We start from the raw sequence: 20,594 nt of genomic DNA, 5'->3' as shown, positions 1-20,594 counted from the left end.
CACCGAGCTAGCGGCACATGTGCGCAGTAACGCTAGCCGAGACCTAAAAAACAACTTGAGGAAGTTTTGGGCTCTGGTAAACCGACTAGTGAATGGTTCTGGAAGAGCTGGCAGTGCAAACATCTCTGAACTAGAATGGCCATCTCCTCTCTAGGCACTTCATGTCCAGTTGTTCCGACAGCCAGAATGCTATTTCACCCAGCAAGGGAGTGAGCCTTGGCCCACAAGCACAGACGAGGTTACCATCTCCGCCACTTTTCGGGCTCCCGAAAGCTCCGACACTTCCATTACAGACTCACCACCTCTGAAAAGTCAGCTATAACCGGTTCTGGCCAAGGCCAGATCAGATGAGCCCCTGGGCCAAATGGCCCCCTTAGGCTCTCTTTAAGCAGGATATTTATTTTTGGGTGTGCAAACTCACTCTGCTTTTGAAACACTGCCTAAGGAGCTCAGTAAAATTGGATTCCTGGTGGGGGGCATTATTCAACCTATCTTTAAAGGTAATTCCAAATCCAACCCCAGCATTTACAGACTGATAGTGCTCCTGGACAACAACGCAAACTTCTTTGCCAATCTATTTTTTGAAGGCCTGCAACAATGGGTGAAGTCAAGGGGGCTTATCCCAAAGAATCAAGCCAGGTTTATCAAAAAAATTGGCACTATGACAAATCTGTTATCTATATCCTTGCTATTGGAAAAGGCAATAACATCGCAAACCTTGTTGCACTTCTGCTTTGTCGATTTCAGGGCAGTATTTGACTGTGTTCCAAGCAGGGCCCCTTGGATGAAGTAAAAGAATTTGGGCATTCCACCAAACCTCCTGGAGGCCATCTTTCAATTGCACACTAACACAGGGTTCACATCAAATTGGGTGATGTTTCCTGCATATCTGGGAAAATTGCAACCTAGCGGGGGGGTAAAACAGTGGTATGTTGCCCCCCCCCCGCTTTTCAACTTGTTCTTGTCTGACTTGTCCAGTGCTCTTGACATTACCAACAGTCATTCCCCCAAGATAGGAGCAAACACATCAGCAATTTGCTTTATGCCGATGAGTTAGCGTTGTTTAGTTACACAAGAGTTGGGTTCCATCACCTGCAATATGTGCTGCGCTCCTATTCCATCGCCAACTGCCTGGAGGTCAACCGAAGACCAAAACCGTCACACTGGGCAGGAAAATCAAAAACAGGGCGGCAGGAACTTTAACGATAATATGATCACGAAGGAATAGTCATACAAATAGCTTGGGGTCACCACTGACGCACGAGCTTCCAGGATGTGCAGATAAGGGAACTGAGGTACAGGAGCACAAAGGTGCCCAAGGGACAGAGCTGGGATTCCATTAAAAAAACATAGCTATACATATTTACAGCATCCGTTAAATACAAGGCCTTGTACGGATCCATTTATATACCTGCTCCCCATATTGATTAGTGAAGAGCGGCCCACATTGTTAATATGCTATCTTCTGTAAAGAAAACACGACCAAAGCATTGTTGAGTAGTAGTGTCCCTCCCTGATAAGATGAAGTCGTCTTAAACCCCTGCTCATTCTGCAGATGAATCCCCGCCATTTCTTTGTCATTGGGAGATTTATTTAGTTACTAAAGATTTGTTTAGGGGCATAACTTCGGGGTGGGGGGGCGGAGTGTTTGGGGTATTACACCCCCACCCCAAATAAATGTATTTTCTGGTAAATAGTTGGGTGCAAGTGCTTTCAGTCGGGTATCTGTCAGATTTCACCAGTGGTTCTGACATACACTCAGACAAACACGCATTCACAATCTCTCCCTCTAGTTTGAAAGTCTTAAAAGATGTGTTAGTTTACCTCTACAGATCTGCATTACTCTCCCTTTCCACTGCCCCTTAGGTCCCACTCATGCGCCCTGCTTGTCGTATAATATATTTTAACATTATGTGCCTGCTGGATTGTTGGGAAACCTGAAGCTCACTCTATTGACCCAGCTACGCGGCGGTTTAGGGAGAGGGAGTCAACTGTGGAACATTCAAGTTTTCATCCAACTTGTATAAGCCACTTGTTATTAGGAACACCTCCAGGCACTCTTGGCTTTTAAGTCAGAGGCACTTTGCATCCTGAGAGTTTTTAGTCAATGTTTGCAGTGTTAAAATGAGCCTTCTAGTCCAAGAGACAACATGCTGCAGGTAGGAAATCCAAGACTGGCTGAAGATGTCACACCTGACACAGGGCCTCTTAGCACATGGGCATGATCATCTCACACAACACCACCAGCAACTGGAATAGTGTGGGTTACATTTTGTCATGTGGTGCCGGAAGGACCCATGTGCTAACACTTATTGCTACAATAATTAATCTAGTGAGTGTCGGTCTTTGGGTTTCCACTTATCCTGGGGGTGTACACAGGCATTCTATTGCAAATGTTTGGATAATGTAAGGCCAATCTTCCTGTTACCCAAGCCTGTGTTTATGTCCTCAGAAATGGTTTGTATTGTTCGCATTTGTCAGCATTCGACAAACCACTGTTTTATGTAGGATCTAAGCCACACTGGGTGCTTGGGCGGCAAAGACGCTGCTCTTGTGACCACAGAGTTAGCAAATGTGCAGTGTTCATTCTGGGACTGAGAGTGCTGATAAAAAGTGCAGCACTTACTGAGAGCACCATGAGGCACAGAATGTAAGCGCGTCAGGTCGAGCAAACTGGACTGACCTGGAGGCTGCAGTGGTGCTGGAACAATTTGTAGAGTGGGGGCGCGGTCATCAATGTTGCATGACTGAAATAAAAGGGACTGTGAAAAATGCAAAGGTAGCACAAAAATAAATAATTTTGGCAAGTGAGCTATACTCATTCAACAGGAAACTGGTAAGTGTGTGCTATGTAGCCGGTATGATACATATTAGGGTACACTACCACAAACATACTACTAAAGTGTGTTGAGGAAGCGCACTGTCATGCACAGATAGCATTCGAAATGGGTACCTTTTTAATGTGTGTAAATAGTTCAAGACTACACGTTCACAATTGCTTTATAAACTTTCTTCCTTTCTCAAATTTGCTTTAAAATGCACCATTTTCCCCACTCTTTTTTCAAACATTTCTAGGGGGGAGAACCCCCGGGCTCCTTTTATGTTGGTCCGGGTCATTCACTTACGACGTAACACTAATCCCAAACTTTACGCCTCACCACTTTGAAGTGTCTTCAGCTGCCACTGTGTGTGTGTAAATATATATTCACTTAAAAAAGTAATGTTATAATTAGATTAATTTGTCAGTGACAACATTAACATTTTAATCTAAAAACAAACACAGAAATTCACAAGTTATAACTAGAACAGCTAACTATAACTTGCATCCCTCCATGCACATATCACATCACCCATGACATGGTCTATTACATCACTGCTGACATCTCAAATTAAATCAATGATGACATCACTCATGGCATCATCCAATGAGTGTATTAGTTTGTTGTATAGTTTACACTGTGGCAGGTAAGTACCATTTTACTTTTCTACCTAATTTTGAACAGCCTGTGTCCAGCTAATGTCTAAGTGTTCACAAAATGCATGTGCTCCTAGTACATCAAGGTTGTGTATAGGTAGTGAACACGTTATAAATGTTTGCACTGAAGAGTAACCCTGTGCTCAGAATGTTCCACACATGATTTTTGTTACTGCAGAAAACTTTTCCAGCAGGGCAAATATTCTTCATACTACATACTAAGTATTGTAAGAAGCCTTGAGTTATTAGACAGCATGACAATTTCTACTTAAGATAGAAGACTGTGTGCACCTGGTACTAAGCCATGTAAATGTGCTTGTTTTGCTTCAGAAGATGGGTTATCTGTAAAGTATTAGCCCCAGTATGAAGGCTGCAGGTAGTATGTTATTTAGCACCTTCAAACGTTGGTTATTTCAAGTGAATAGTCACTCTTTGGACAAGTTTTGCTTTGAGTGTACACTGTGATTAGTAGATATTTTTTAATGCTCTCTGGCGTAATTCTCATGAGAGTTTCAGTGTCTTCAAATAGTGTGGTGCAGAGTAAACAGTGTTAACAGTATCCTCTCTTCTACTCATATCAACTTCATTTCTCATTGTAGGTTCAGTAACTGTCACAAAAGAACTTTGGATGTTGTCATAAGTGATGTCATTTGAGAAGTCATCAATGGTACTACAAATTATGCCACAGAACATGTCATGAGTGGTGTCATCTGTGATATCGTAAGCAGTGCATGGCAGGGGCACAAGTTACAGTTGGCTCTACTAACAATAACTGGTGAATTTCTGCGTTTTTCTTAGTCCAAAACGTTAATGTTGTTACTGACAAATTCACCTAACTATAACATTACATTAACCTTTTATTTTTTCAGTGAACTTCTAAGGTTTTTTTTTCAAAAACATCTTTCACACCTAACTATAACGTTACTTTAACCTTAGTTTTTTTGAGAGGTTTGAGTTTTTTTTAAACGTAAATGAATATTTAATTACCATGTGTAAATACAACCCCAGGCAGGGGTTGGCTGCAGGGTCTGTTGTGGCCAACCCCCTTAAAGGTAACCAATCCCACTCTGCACAGGGCCTTCAGTCGTGCACTCGTGTGGGCTCCCCGGGACTTGTGGAGGCTTGGGGAGGGGGGGGGGGGGGGGACTAGCACAGTGCCATCCATGCCGAGCTGTAAAATGACAAATGTCTTTTACCACTCCAGGCACAGTATTACAGCTTTGAATTGGTATAATACCAACCAAGCCAACCTAAAATGAATAAAAGCAAACCCTGCCAATGTTTCACTCTCATTAGAGCTCTTCAGAGAGGTATAGCTTTGTCCAGACACAAGGGAGCACTCCGTAAACGACAAAACAGTATCCTTTCAGGCATAGAGTGACACATAAATTATGCAAAAAAGAAGCAGAGAACTCTGGGTGGTTTTACAGTTCGGCATTTATGGCACTGTGCTATTCCTACGCTTAAAAACTTTGCTGTAGAAATGGCAAAAGACTTTGTCGTCTTCTATCTTGGCGTGGATGGCACCATGCTAATCCTGTGCTAAGGACTACGATAGAAAAGCAGACATTTGAGATGAGCAAATTTAGTGTGTCGCTGGTGTTGAAGGTACTCTATATAAGAGCTGCTTTCCACCTAAACTTGAGAAGTAACCAGAGTTCTCTGCTTCTTTTTGCAAATATATATTCACTGAAAGAAAAAGAAAAAAAGGTTACAGTGACGTTATAATTAGGCTCAGATTTCACTCAGACAAAACTAGTAAAATTCAGCAGATATAGTCACCTGAGCTACCTATACCTTATGCTCCCACAAAGCTCTGCTTATGACCTCACATATTACATGACTCATGACATGGTCAGTGAGTGAGTGACTGGGTGTGAAAGTGGCTGTATAGGTGACTGAGTGGCTGTTTGGTTAAGTGAGTTGGTGTGTGGGTGGCTGTATTGGAGAGTGAATGTCTGAATAGCTATATGGGTGAGTGAGCAGATGTGAAGAGTGCTCTATCGATTTGTGAATGGGTGTGTAAGTAATTGTGTGCGAGTGTGTGAGTGCTTGTATAGGCGAGTGAGTGGCTGTGTTGAGGGGCTTTATGGGTGAGTGATTGTGTGTGTGAGTGAGTGACTAGGTGAATAAGTGGATGTGTGAATAGCAGTATGGCTGAGTGTGTGGCTGTATGGGTGTGTGACTGGTTGTATGAGTATCTGTATGGATCAGTGAATGATTGTGTGAGAGGCTATATGAGTGAGTGGGTGTGTGAGTGGCTCTATGGAGGAGTAAGTGGGTGTGTAAGTACTGGTATGGGTCTGTAAATGGGTATGCAAGTGGTTGCATCTGCGAGTGAGCATATGAGAGGTTGTATGGCGTGTGAGTGGTTGTATGAGTGGATCTGTGGATGATGTAATCTGTGATGTCAATGGAGATATCATCAGTGATGTCACTGACAATGTGATCAGTGACATAATTTGTGAGGTCATAAGCAGTGCCTTGCGGTGGCGTAAGTTATAGTTAGCCCGGATAACTATAACTGTGGAATTTCACTGGTTTTGTATGAGTGAAATCTGAGCCTAACTATAACGTCCCTGTAACCTTTGTTTTTTTCAGTGAATTTCTAAGGTTTTTAAAATTCTATTTCCCAACTATACCATCCCTGTAACCTTTTGTTTTTTAAAGCGATTTTCTATGTTTTTTTAACTAGTAGTCGTGTTTGCAGAGTGGTGGAGAAAGGGGTCAGGCCTCTGACCAGCGCTCATGAATCCTGCTGTGTCAGACTTGCCGGAGGTAACTGGAGGGCTTATTGTCCCCCAAGGACCCTCAGCGTCCAAAGGGACTTCAACCCCAAACAGCAGTGTGCCCAGAGGTGCATTGCAGAGTGGTGGGGAAAAGGGGCGTGGTATCTGAAGCCCTCTCAGCAAACCCGCTGTTTGGAACTTCCTGGAGGTAACGGGAGGGCTTATTTTCCCCCAAGAGGATTTCATCCCCCAACAAGTTGTGCGCCAGGAGGCACATTTACAGAGGGGTGGTTACGGAGGTGGGCCTCCAGCGACTTGACAGTCGTTTATTTATTTGTCATTTATAAGGCCCCCTTCCCGGGGCCGTTTTTGGACCCGGGGACCTCATCCTCTGGGTCCCGGCCTTTTAAAAAAAAAACTAATTATGGGAGGGGGGGGGGGGCGGACATACCCTCTGGGCTGATTTCAGCCCCGGCACAGCCCATTCTCCAGGGCCTGGGCTCTATTGTGGATGCCCTAGTACCACCCAGGGCACCCATTCACATGTGTTTGGGTCCACAAAGGGAGCCTGAAGGCCCCGCAGTCCCTACCAGCTCCTCGCCTCCTGCTGGAGCCGGCATTGCATTTATACATAGAGGGAGCTGCATGTTTAGCAGATCCCTATGTAAAAGCAATTTTGCTCCGCTTCCAGCAAGTGAGGGCAATTTTTATGCTCTCGCTTGCTATAAGCGGAGCACCGTTTGCCATGGCTTGGCGGGAGCAATTTCCCTGGGGTAGGCATCCCAGGATATAGCAGGAGCTGGCCCTGGGGCGGTGGGGGTCCCCAGGGCCATCTATGGCTCCAGGAGGGGGCCACACAGCCCCCCTCCTTTGTTGTCTGTAGGGCCTGCCCCAGGGAGGTGGGGATCCCCGGGGCCGAGAACAACCACCCTCGTTTAAAAGAAAGGAACTTGTCCCCAGGGAGGTGATGGTAACCGAGGGGGGCCCCTGAGGTCCTCTCACTAAAACTGTTTTTTGGGCCCAGGGAGGTGTTGGTCCACGAGGCCTGGGGGGGGTCCAAGAGCCCCCCCCCATTTAGAATTAATCAAGCCTTGGCGAGGTGGTGATCCCCGTGGCATAATAAGCCCCAGGAGGGGGAGCCTGTGCACATCCCCTCCTTTATTTCGAAAATGCCCCTGGGACCTTGCCCACCCAGTCCGATAATTAGCAGAGTGCTGGAGCCCACACTTCATTTTTTTTATTTTAGGCAGGATCCAGGAGATCTAGCCCAAAAAAGTATTTTTTGGCCCGGAGGGGTTGCTGTGGAACTGCCTCACCCCATCAGTCATAAGGGGTCAGGGTATTTCTACCCTGCCCCCTGATCTTTTTTTTAATTCTTTATATTTTTCTGGGACTTGGCTCAAGCTGAGTCCCAAGATGGCTGCCAACATTCCTGATTTGAAGTGTTGGCAGCTAATCAGGTCTCACACAAGAGCAGGGGGCTAGTTGATCCTCCGCATCCCTCTATATACAAATTTTGATGTTCTTTAATATTTAAAAAAATACTGCAAGGATTTACACCAAATCACAAATAGGATGTATCTCTAGTTTGTACACTTTAATTTTAAAGTACAAGTTGCTTTTTTAGGATGCTTTCTGGACCTACAGCTACCCTTCTGCCAAATTTGGTGTAATTCCTTTCAGCAGTTCGGCTGTAGCCCTGTCTAAAGTTCCAATGGAAATGAACATAGGGAAAAAGCATTTTTTGACCCCTTTTTTTCTTGGGCCCCCACTTGACAGATCACCCTGAAACTTTTAAGTCAGCCGCTACATTGAGTGTTAAGCTAGTTTTTAAAATTTCACGAGGATTCGTCAAACGACGCCAAAGTTATTGGCAAATGAAAAAACACTATTCCAATGGAAACTAGCTACATGCTCCTTAGCAGTCTGTATTAAATTGTGCCACGGTCTTGTTTTACCGCAACCATTTTCTATCATTGCAACTTTGTGCTTTTTGGCACTATTTCTACAAAAAAATGTTTTTACAAATCATATCTCCAATTCCCCTTATTGGATTATCGTTGTTTTGTTAATTAAATGTTGTTCTTTATTGCCAATTTGTTTTGGAATTGTTATTGTTGTGCATTTTGACTTTATTGTTTTAGTACCACATAAATACTTCATGCATTGCCTGTTAAGCTTGTCTGTTTTGTGCCATAGCTACCAGGGTGTTGAGTGCAGTTTTATTTAGCGATTTTAGTGGTTCTCTTTGACAAGGATTGGTATTATTACTTGAGTTTATGTACTTTCCCCACTCAACTCATAACCCACACTTGTAGTCCAGTGGGCAGCTAAATGCCATATTCCCTGATCCTATTTTCTCATGGGGATCTCAGATCTGACAACAGACATGCCCCAGAATCCAAAATTGAAAAAACATGCTACTTCCTTGTACGCTGTAAGTGCTTCATCCAAACAGAGCACAGAGTACTGGCGAGTAACTGGTAAGGGCTTGTTCTGCAATTCAAAGTGCGAAAGCCGATGCACAATGGACCACGTTGTTTTTAGGTCTCGCCTGTCGATGCGCATGCGCATCGAGCAAGCGAGACTATAGGGGCTCATCCAGACTTTATCTAACTTGCAAGGAATCGTGGCGATTCCTTGCAGTGCCCGTGACTTTTAAGCTCAATGCGCATGTGCATTGAGCTTAAAAGCGCGTGCACAGCCGCCCGCATTCCTCCGACACCTTTTGAAGTGAAGCTTAGCTTCACTTCAAAGGCCCGGCTTCTTCACACCCACATGCCGCTCTGCCCCGCTCCGCCCCCTCCCCTGAGTCATCCTGCCTGCCCAGACTTCTCCTCCCCCCCTCCGACGTTCCCCCCGCCCCCTCCCGCCACGCAATGCCGAGCTTGTTTTCTTTCTACCCCTTTCCCTAGTCTTTCTCTCGCTTTCCTTGTCTCACGCATCTCTCTCAATGTGTACCTCGTTACATCTATCCATGTCTCTCCCGCTCTCTTCCCATTTGTTCATATGTTGTCATCTGCCAATCTTTCTCCCTACCTCTTCATTCGTTTTCCGTACATTTAGCCCTCAAACCAAATTCCTGTCTACTCGTGCCACCTGCTTTTTATCTGTCAACCTCTCGCCCCACCTCTAGCTCGCTTTCTTCTTCTGTTTACCCCCTCCGTCCCCGTCTCTCTCCATCCGTCAACCCTCCCTCACCCGACCCTCCCTGCCCTCTCTATCCCTTCCGTGGCTTCCTTTCGCAGTTAATGATTGCGGTATTTTCCGCACCTTGGTTAGCCTCTGCTCCTGCTGTGTCTCTTACTGTGTGGATGCAGCTGTAATTATTCTCCAGGTTCACATCCCTCGAGACCTCTGGGTAAAAGTGCTGCCTATAAATAAATATTCGATGTCTCTGCAGCCCCTCTCCTTCCCGCTATACGCTTTGCAGGTTTCTCGCCGTCTCTCCGGATCTCTTTATCACATTCCGGTCCCTCTCCATATTGCTGCGTATTTTGTCCCTTCTGCCTTGCTCTGTCTTTTGTTCACCTTCTTCTCTCTTTTTGTTGGCTCTCTCTCTCCCCCTCCCCAGCCGCCAGCACCTCCCCTCTCTCTCCCTGCAGTTTCACGGCCACCAGGCTCACATTTCTCCTCCCCCCTCCCCAGCCGCCAGCACCTCCCCTCTCTCCCTGCAGTTTCACAGACTTTCACGGCCGCAGGTTGTCTCGTTTTTTTTGTGTTTTTTTTACTTTAAACACAACCCCGGGCTTGTTGTTGTTTTACCTCTGTGACCTGCTCCTAAATGGACAGTGCACGTTATGTATTTATTTAAACAACGCCTTCTGGTGGCATAGTTCACAACCTCGAGTAGACTGCACTGAGTGCAGTGAAGTGCACTGAAGGGTCGTGGACCGTGAACAAGCTGTTGTGCCATCCGGCGCTTCCCATGAGTGCGTCACGTGACCGTTGACGGGCAGCTTTCCTTTTAGATTGGCTTACTTTCTAGGATTAGACACCAGCAACTACATATGCTTATAGCAGTGGTTTGATTTTCTTCCCATTTAGGTCATATGTTTCTTCTTTCTTAGAAGTTTATACTGTCCTAAGACCTGGGAGGAGCTCGCATCCTTAACAGTCCTGGTTTAGCTTCGGACTCTATTTGCGAGGTTAAAGCACGGAATCGAAGCGTACATTTTGGTTTAGCGAGGGATTGTATTCCTTCAGTCTCCTTACACTGCCACAGATGATTCACATGAGAATTGACCTGTCTGTAAGAGGACACTTCTGAACACCTGTGTATATCTCTCTGCCCTGTCTCTCTCTCCCCTTATGACCTCCATGCTTGTTCCCCTCTCACTCACTATCTCGCTCCACTGCCCTGTGTCTCTCTCTGCCCTTGTTTCCCCCTTCCCTGTCTCTCTCTCCCCTTCTGACCTCCATGAGTTTCTCTCTCTGCCCTAGTTTCCTTCTCTCTCTCTCGCTCGCTCCCCTTCTAATCCTTGTGTGTGTGTCGCTCTGCCCTGGTATCCATTTCCCCCTCTCTCTCGACCCCCTTCTGACTTCCAGCGGTGTCTCTTTCCCTCTACCCTGGTTTCCTTCTCCCCTTCTCTATCTCGTTCCACTTCTGACCCCTTGTGTATATCTCCCTCCGCTGCCCTGGTTTCCATCTCACCCTCTATTCCACTCCACTTCTATGTGTGTGTACCTCGCTCTCCTCTAGGTTCCGTCTCCCCTCCCTCAATGCCTCACCCCTGTGTGTCACTCTCTTCCTTGTTTCCGTCTCCCCTCGCTCGGCCTTGACGACTGACACCCCGTGTGTCACTCTCCCCCTCTGCCTGGTTTCCGTCTCCCCCACCCCGATCTCTTCCTACACTTCTTCACTTTGCTTGAGAAACATACAACCTTTTTATCCTTTTAGGCTGTTGTTTGCATTTGCTTAAAACAAAGCATTCTCTGTGGAACTTTTGCTTGTGTTATACTGATTTTAACGTTATTGTATATTTTTATTTTCACTGTTGCATACGCTTTTTTTTTTTAACTAATGAAACCAAGACCTTTCGCGTCAGTTGTTCACTTATTTGCATCTCATTGATGCTGGGAACGAAGAGATTAGTACCGCAGGCAGCAGCAGTGCAAGCTTTTATTTTAAAAAAATTAAGCCATTTGTATTTGTTATATGAATACATCTAAGTCACGTACATACAAAACATGGTGCATTACAAATGCTATAGGTGTCACATTTGAAAAAGTTAAAAGTATTGGCATTGTAAATGACACAGCTATTTTTCTATTTTCAAGACCAACACAAAGTCATTTACAAAACCAATAGCTCCAACTTTTCTAATGCGAGACCTATTGCATTTCCAATGCTTGTTCTGGATGGTGACCGCAATCCGCTAAATCTAAGGGCTGGCAACTGCTGCATGAAACATACTGCCTACAGGTTTTGCACGTCCTCCATGTCTGCCTGGGCATGGTGCCTAATCTGTTCTACAATGGAGTATTGGTCTTCAGTCAAAGGTTATGCACCAGCTTCCACGCCTTAAAGGGCACCATGCTCAGGCTTACAGTACATCTGCGCACTGGGCTAGCTGCCAACGCGGGTGTTCATTAGTAGATTCTGATGTTGTGGAAATATCAACGTTCAGTTTGCAGTGGTTGAACTTGGGTTTCTCTCCAAACTTTACCCTGTTCTTTCCCCACTAATGATTCCCATTGTTGCTCTTTTCCTAGTAGCTAAACAGAGTTATTCGCGTGGCCCTAATAGTATCCCTTAAACTAAGCCGAACCTGTAAAAAATGATGCAGTCTTTTTTGTTTTGTTTTAGGAATGCGTTGTAGGGATTTCTCCAATATGGTATTATGTGTCATGACATTCGTTGTCAGTACATTCTCCCAACAAGGCTCACAATTTTGTTGGACAGTAAAATAGTGCATATTGTCACTCGGGTAATATAAATTAATACTGCAATCTTCAGATTAAAACATTAAACTATAATTTAAAGAGGATCTAAAAAAAAAAAAAAAAAAAAAAAAAAAAAAAAAAAAAGAAGAAGAACAGGGACATTTTTCTAAAAATGTTTTTTAACGAGTTACTAGCAAATGAAGCACATTAAAGCATGCCATCCAACACATGGCACCCAAGTGTAGACGTTGTAACAGAGTACAAGTGGACTTGGTGGCACAGGCCCCGAAACCCACTGCAAATTATCGAGCAAAGGGCACTTAGCCGGGACATGCTTCTAAAGGAAATAGCAGCTACCAGCTGGTCCAAACACAGAGGGTCCCGGCCCCTCCAAGGGTCCCATGAAAGCTAATACAGATTGCCTAGCAGACAATGCACCCTACACAAAGCAGACTTTTTTTGAGATGTTGCACATCAAGTAATAAAATTAATTTCTGTTATCAAACACAACAGACAAATGATGATTAATGAGTGTTGCAGGGTGCTGGCTGCTAATCTTGCTGCTTCTTAGCCTGTGAATAATATTTGTTACTACTGACATAGCAGACCTCCATTGGGGGAGATGGCTGTCTGCTGGAGACATTTTATGTACCTATTGGTAAAGTTCCGGATTACCACATAGTCAAAGTAGACTCCGGCCTATGGGCCCCACTCCTTTTAGCAGCCCCGTGACAACTGATCAAAATAATATTGATTTTATTTTGAAAGAAAATTACAATCAAACTTTCTTAAATAGTGTTACGAAAAGATAGATAGATAATGATTAATGAATCAACTCAAAAAATCAAAAACTTTACATTAAAGACTCTATAGAGAAAATACTGTATCAATGTAATGTACCCATTAACAACTTAAAGTACATATTCCAGAGATATGAGATTTATATAACAGTTTGTCTCTTTGATGCTCATCTTCTGGCAGCTAGCTGTCAGTTTGTAAAAGCATAGGGTGCATTGGGTATTAGGAGATCATTTGGAGGGGGCGGGGTCCGAAATTTCGTTAGCCTTGGGGCCTCGACAGGGATTAATCCGGCACTGTATTGGTATACTCTGAACTAACTAAGCCGGTGAATGTTGTGGCTCAGCTAGTGGGTCAAGGAGGCCCACAGTGGGCCAGGCCCCGATAGGTAAGGGGTTCACCTACACCTGGCCCAAGACAAGTGGTGTGCTTTTGAGCATTATACTGGCATTGCAGTGCAAACCTTGTGAATGGCGTCAGAAATGGAGCTATCAGTGAAGCAGCGGCCACAGAGCACAATTCATGATTTGCTGTGCTGTGTACCGTGGGTCCGGTCCACAGGTAGACATATGACAAGACAGGAAGGACTATTGGAATTATGTGATTCTGCAGCTGCAGCGTTTTCCGCATAATTATGGCATTGCTGCTTTTGCCACATAATCCATCATCTGCTGCAGAATATGCAGATAAAAAAAAAGCTTCAGCTCAAACAGTTCAAATGTTACTTAAATTGCAGTGACATATATTGCTGCACAGTAGAAGGCACTTTACAAAGATTGTCTGGTCACTTTTTGTTGCTTATTGCTTTACTTGGGTGTTCCACTGGGAACTATGTGGGGAAATCTTTTCCCAGAGTGTGCTGCATTATGTACCACAACATGCATTTTCTTACAGAATAATTTAGTCAACCCTGCAGTCAGTGCTTAATTTGAGCTGGTGCTTTCAGATGCTCGGCACCGGCACCTTATTGTCAGCACTGGGGCTATGACAGTCTTCCACATTGTGGCGCTGTCCTGCTAATTTTAGTATGAACATAACAGCGGTTTATTTGTTCAATTTATATTAATAATGACTGGTACCTGACTTTTTGTGACGCATCGGCGGCGTAAAACATGCCTCCTGTTGCGCACTATTTAGAAAGTGACGTATCTAAGCAGATGCGTCACTTTGTAAATCCCTGCACTACATTATACCTGCGTCAGGTATAATGTATGCGGGGGGGGGGTGTTCCCCCACAAAATGCCTCGTAGAAGTGACGCAGTGAAATCTATGAGATTTCACTGCGTCACTTCCAGGACGCCGCTGCGTCAAAATCTTGCGCCTGCCTCACAGCAGGCGTAAGACTGACGCAGGCCATTCTACATGGGGCTTGCCCATGTGAAAGGACGCATTGCTGGAGTTGCGTCACTGTTGTGACACACTCCAGCAATGCGTCACTTTTGCGCTTTTGACGTATCTGTAACTCCTTGTGACATGATGCGTCATACATTAAATATGACGCATCAGTTATGTCGCAAGGAGTGCGCACTGAGAAGTGACGCATCGCTGCTTTCACACAGCGATGCGTCATTTCTCATAAATGAGGTCCATAGTCACTAGTTTGGGTGGGAGTTTTGGGTCCGCACGGAGGGTGGCTCCTCTACCAGAATTTGTGGAGTCCCAGGCAAGCATATTTTGCTGTTTGGGAAATCTCTTCCCTTCTCTAGAAATATCTTTCTAGGCCATGTATTGCATATATTTATTGTATAGGTGCCGCAAAGTGTCTGCCTTGAATGGTCTTAACGTAACACCAGCCTTAGGTGGATGAATAGGATGGTGTCCAAATTATAACGAAAGCCACCTGTACTCTGGGTTTATTAAGTACGGCTTGAAAGTGCAACTGTCTGAAAGACTTATTCCTCGAATCAGCTTTTCTTTGCTCCACCCAGAAGAGTATATATTTCTATCACTTCCTGCCATTGGGTGTTAGGTCTATCCATCCACCTTCTGGGAAATGCTTCTTCCATTTGAATGCATGAGGTAGTATTTTACATCTACACAAAGCCAAGCAATCACCACACTGTTTGTCCCATCCAAGTCTTCACCATTTACACTCTAAACAGAACAGTTCTCTTTTTGTTTTGCCTTTTCTCCCCAGTAATGGCCAAGCCAGTAGATCTGGCTTTAATGTGCTAAACAGCATTTTTGCAAGCAGCACATGGAAACAGCATTTGCAAAAAACGGATTACAGAACTATTGGCTGTACAAATATTTGTTCCTTGGAAGTCAACCATTCAATCATTATAACCTGGCCTGTATACTGTGCTTTGTAGCAGGATGCAAATTAGCACCACAAATGTGTCTTAATATGCAGTAAAGACTGTCTTCTCAGATTAGGTTTGATACATTTTGTATTAGTCTATAAGGACAAATAATCTCCTAAAACATACTGCAGCAACTGAATTACAGATATGTAGCATGAGATCTGCTGCTTTACAAGCTTGTAAAAAACATGTAGTGCCTTTCGTGCGCGGACTGCTAACCAGAATTTAAAAACTCAGTGGCACTGCATACCCTAGCTACATTTGAGCCCTATAGTTTTGAGTAGTCTCTAAAAGGCCTATTCACAAAGGCATTTTGAAGTAAATAAAGTTATACTCCTTTACGTACTCTTACATCAAAACATCAAAATGGGATTAATATCTGAACATTCATCTACAATTATTACAAATAGAAATGATAATGCCCTCTTTGCACGATTTCTAGTAGGGAGTTGGGCGTTTCAGGATCATTCACAAAGGCATGTAACAGTAACTTAAAAAGTACTCTAGTAGTACTACTTCTTGTACTCAGAAATGCTTTTGTGAATTGGCCCCTACATCTTGCACAGTAATGACAAGATAGCACTCATCAATGCATGACTGGGGCAACTAAGTAGTCACCTATACAACTAAAGCTTCCACCTGGATTCAATATGAATGTTAAATCTATAAATGTGAAACCCTGCACCTTGAATGAGAATTGGAAAGGAAAAGGAAAGACATCTAGAGATAAAGGATTGCACGCATGGCTAACATTCTTTAGCTAACAAACATTAGCAACTTCCATTAGCTACTGTTTTTAGGTAGAACACCAACAGAAATAATCATGGAAATTGTACGTATGTGGTTCAGGGAAAGGCCGGGATCTTACCCATGCTGGTCACACTTTGAGATGAAGATAGTGCCCGCTGTCTTGGAGTTGCACTGGAGCCGGGTTCTGATGCAGAGTCCGAGGCGTGTGACCCCATTCTGTTCAGAAACCGATAGTCCTCCGACAGTCCGTCAGGCGGATTTTCCAAGTATTGGAATGGGCCAGACACATGTCCATTGGTGTAAATTGTTCTGGAAGGCATGTTAACACAGTTTGTATAGATCTCAGAGGAGATATTCCCTGCCTTCAACCCAGGCGATTTTGTCCTTGGATCGGTGTGTGAATCCGCAGTAGAGTCCATTTTTTCCTGGGAAAGCTGCTGTGACACTGTTTTGATTCCAGGTGCATCAACAGAAGCCCACCGTCCCGGCAGGTCTTGGGAAGAGTCTGTCCCGACATCTGCGAGAAAGAACACACAGTTATTGACTACAACCTAGACATGTTAATTCTAACTGAACTTTCCAGAATCTCCATTAGAAATAGGCTTCAAACCAAGTAAGAGGATATCTATGTTGATTTATAAAGCACAACCGTGGCCCCAAGACACTAGATTGCTTAACAATAACACAGTTATCAGGGGACCGTAATCAATACAATAAACAAAGTGTTACACATACTGAGTAATATAAAAATATAATAGAGCAAAGAAGGGAATGTTATACATCAGGTATATACAACAGCCATGAACTGATATATCTCAAAAGCAAGCATAGAAAAACTCAGGCTGTAACAAATGAAGCTTTCACTTTATGTCTAAGATTACTCAACTTAGTCCTACTCGGAGCAGTCGCGGCCGGCATGATTCGCGGGGGGGCTCGGGGTTCGCACGAGGGGGGGGGGGATTTAAAAATAAAAACTTACCGTACCGGGAACCGGAAGCAGGCAGCCTGCCTCCCCTCCCCAAGCCAATCACAATGCTGCAATGGCAGCATTGTGATTGGTGGGGACAGCGCCCAGCCAGGCGCCTATGGTGAGGCCATTTTCTCTATGTAGGCTGCATGCAGCCTACATGGAGAAAACGCAGAGTGTGCATGACTGGTTTGGTCAGCCCCAGAGGGCCGACCAAACATGCAGGGCCCACAGCATTGGCAAGCCACTCCTCCCCAACCGGCCCACCCGCCTGCTCCCAACCAGGCATACCCTCCCAGCCGCCCCCAACCAGGTATACTCTGCCTTCTGCTTTCTTGCAGCGTGAAGAAGCAGAAACATAAATGATATTTAAAATACCATTTTATGTTTCTGCTTCTCGCAATGCAAGAAAGCCGTGGGGTGACGCTCCTCTACCCTAATGGAGGAGCCGCCCCTGATTTAGAGACCAGGATTAAAAAACATTTCCTCGGATTCCACAGTTTCCAAAATGCTTACTAGATTACTGATGTGGGGGTGGTTCTGATAGCAAGATGCAAAGAAGGCTGACCCCAGGGGTATGGCACTGTTGGGGGCCAAGCCCAGATTTTAATGCAGCGTTTATTATCAGCATATTTTGTTTACATGGTAAAGGTGTGGTTAGACATTTAAAAAAATAGCTTTCTAGACCCTTCCCTCTTCTATCCCCCCACTATTCTTTTCAATCAAAATAACAGACTAACATGTCCACCGCTCAAATTAATTTCATATTTGTGTAGACTAATTCACCACTAATTCTTTTTTGGCTCCAAAGTAGCGTGCTACTTGCCTAAAATTGTTTCAACACCTCATCAGGGTAGCAAGCACTATGAGAAAACTGAGAAAAATCCTGCCACTCCTGCCCTTTGAAGCCAAGCAAGTTGTCATTCAGGGTCTGATCCAATCCCGTCTCGACTTCAACAACGCCCTTTACCTGGGGGCCCCCGAATACGTGCTGCAAAAACTCCAGCGGACTCAGAACTGCGCAGCACGTACGCTACTCCAGATTCCGCGCAGAGAATCGGTGGAAGCGAGGATCAGAGCCCTCCACTGGCTCCCTGTTAAGGAAAGAATAAAATTCAAAGCCATGTGCATATCCCACCAAGCCTTTTACAGATCTGGCCCCGAGATCAATAATTCACTCCTCACCCCCTACTGCCCAGGCAAACTACTCCGGCCTACGAACGCATTTCTCGCTGCAGTCCCCCGGGTCAAAAGGTCCAGAGCAGGAGGAAGGTCCTTCACGCTCAATGCTGCTAAGCTATGGAACTCCCTTCCCATCCACCTAAGATCCAACCGCAACCTCTCATCTTTCCGTAAAGGGCTAAAAACACTCCTCTTCAGAAACTAACCCCATCCCCTGATCCCCACTCCCTCAGAGCACTTTTTCCTCATTATTAGCGCTTGGACGCCCTAGGGCAGCAGCTGCGCTCTACAAAACCCCTTTTCATTTCATTTCATTTCACATGCAACCCTTTGCCCTCTTCTATCCCTCCACTACCCTTCTCAATTCAACTAACAGATTAATATATCCACCGCTCAAATTAATTTCATATTTCACTATACTAATTCACCAATAATCCTTTATGGGTTCCGGAGTAGCGTGCTACTCGCCGAAAAAGCAATTCAACACCTCATATGTGGTAGTAGGTGCTATATAAATGCATTTACAATACAATACAATTCTAGCCCTCCCATCTAAGTAGGTCATTAGATGCTACATTACTATAGATCTCACCTAAACTTACTAACATTCCATGAAGTTCTGCAACACAAACCAACCGGCCTGAAGCTCAGAAACCTGAAACATCCCAGATGAATTATAGACAGACATGTCAATAGTCCAGAGTAGACCAGACCTCATTCAAAGAAGCCTTTTCTAGTTCCTAAGCCACCCTCTTCTGAAGTTACCTTTCACTGCAATAAAGAGATGACATCCTCTACTGTGAGTTAATGGATCTTTTGGTGGCATACAGCCACATTTTATGAAGTTTGAACGACCCAGAACCATCAGAGATTCTAAGATGGAAAATGCCTTGACCTCAGTACATCATGCGCGAGAGCCTTTCCTCATCGATACTGCCAAGTTTCTTTCTTGTGAGGATTTGATTTTGCATTGCAATTGGTTTCTCGTCTAATGACAACACTAAGCATACACACGAATCTCAGAGACCTAGAAACATTGAATGTCCAGTGTCGACATCCGTACAGGGATAGCTAGACAGCCAAGCTGTGAACAGCAGGTCCAATTCCGTGATGGCACTCTTGAATCAGACGCTGCAGGCTCCAGACTATAAGTGTTGTGATCATTCAAATCCATACCACAAACCAGTTTTCCTTTCCATCTCATTGACACCTCTCTCTGCTTCCTCATTCTTCAGTTTTAAACATTTATTCGCTTAGTAAAAAAATGTAGTAAGTGCACCGCATCACACTGATGGGGGGGAAGCACACATACAATTTTGACTTATGAGATACCTGGCTGGCAAAAACTAATCTACTGGAGCTTTCCTTGGGTTGTGGTATCTTGGAATTGTTTGGGATTCAGTGGAACTACAACATGTGTTCACCTTGTAAAATAGGTATATCTCCAAGAAATTATGGCATTACAGAAAAACCACTTAAGTTAAAAATGCGAAACGGAAAAAAATGTTTGGTTGCAACGAAGAAAAAAAAAACACTTTTAAAAACATATTATTTTTAGGATGTTATATTTTGTTATGTCTATTTGTTTCATGCTTATCCCTAGCAAGGGTATCCAGGAGACTCACAGAGGCCTGTGCTTTTCTAAGGGGAGTCAGTGAAGTTCCTTGAGGTGTGGGTGAAGTGAATGAGCCGCGGTAGGTTTACGATGAATCTTGCCACAGCGTTTTGGATGATTGGTAGCCTGTTGAGAAGCTGCTTGTTGATACTGGCATAGAGTGTGTTGCTATAATCAAGTCTGCTGGTTATCAGGGCCTGTGCAACAGTTTTCCTACTGTGCATTGGTAGACACTTGAAAAATGTTCGCAACATCCTCAGGATGTGGGAGCAGGAATAAGTCACCACATTTATTTGGGTTGTCATGTTGAGCTCGTGATTCCTATGTGTCTGACATGGGTGGTGGGGATAGGTGTTGAGCTGAGGTCTGCCGACCACCAGGTAGTGTACAGAGCAGAGGTTTTTCTTCTGAAGATCTCCACGTCAGTTTTGTCTGAGCTGAGCTTGAGGCAGCCGGATCTTATCCAGGCGGCTACCGTCGTCATGCAGGTGGCGAAGTTGTTTTTTTCATGGGGAACTTGTCCGACCGAAAGAGTATCAGTTGGGTGCTGTCTGCAAAGGAAAATATGTTGATGTTGTGTGATCTGATCTGATGAGGTCTGCCAGTGGGGTCAAGTAGATGTTGAATACGGTCGTACTGAGAGATGATCCCAGGGGGACTCTACAGATGAGGTTATTGGCTTCTGATTTATAGGGTGGCATGATGACTTTTTGGGCCCTTCCTGTGAGAAAGGAACAGATTCTTTTGAAGGTGGTCCTTGAATGCCTGTTTTGTGTAATCTTTTGATCAAGATAAAGTGAGAGACTGTATTGAAGTCCACGAGTATGATGGCAGCTATTTCTCCTCAGTGGAGGATCATCCTGATGTCTTCTGCTGTGATGAAGGCAGT

At 44.5% G+C, this 20,594-nt stretch overlaps 1 protein-coding gene across 1 annotated transcript in view; it reads right to left on the bottom strand.

Annotated features, from left to right (window-relative positions):
• The window catches only part of LOC144799976 (uncharacterized), a 47,769-nt gene that overhangs the window by 7,193 nt on the left and 19,982 nt on the right, over positions 1-20,594 (bottom strand). The window contains exon 2 of the mRNA XM_078671631.1: positions 16,060-16,458. Coding sequence (XP_078527757.1) covers positions 16,060-16,458 — 399 coding nt within the window. The remainder of the gene's footprint in view (positions 1-16,059; positions 16,459-20,594) is intronic.

The sequence above is a fragment of the Lissotriton helveticus genome, chromosome 12 (genome assembly GCF_964261635.1).
Source record: "Lissotriton helveticus chromosome 12, aLisHel1.1, whole genome shotgun sequence".
In the NCBI taxonomy this organism is placed as follows: Eukaryota; Metazoa; Chordata; class Amphibia; order Caudata; family Salamandridae; genus Lissotriton; species Lissotriton helveticus.
The sequence above is the reverse complement of the archived record's forward strand: the minus strand, read 5'-3'. Positions and strand labels throughout refer to the sequence as shown.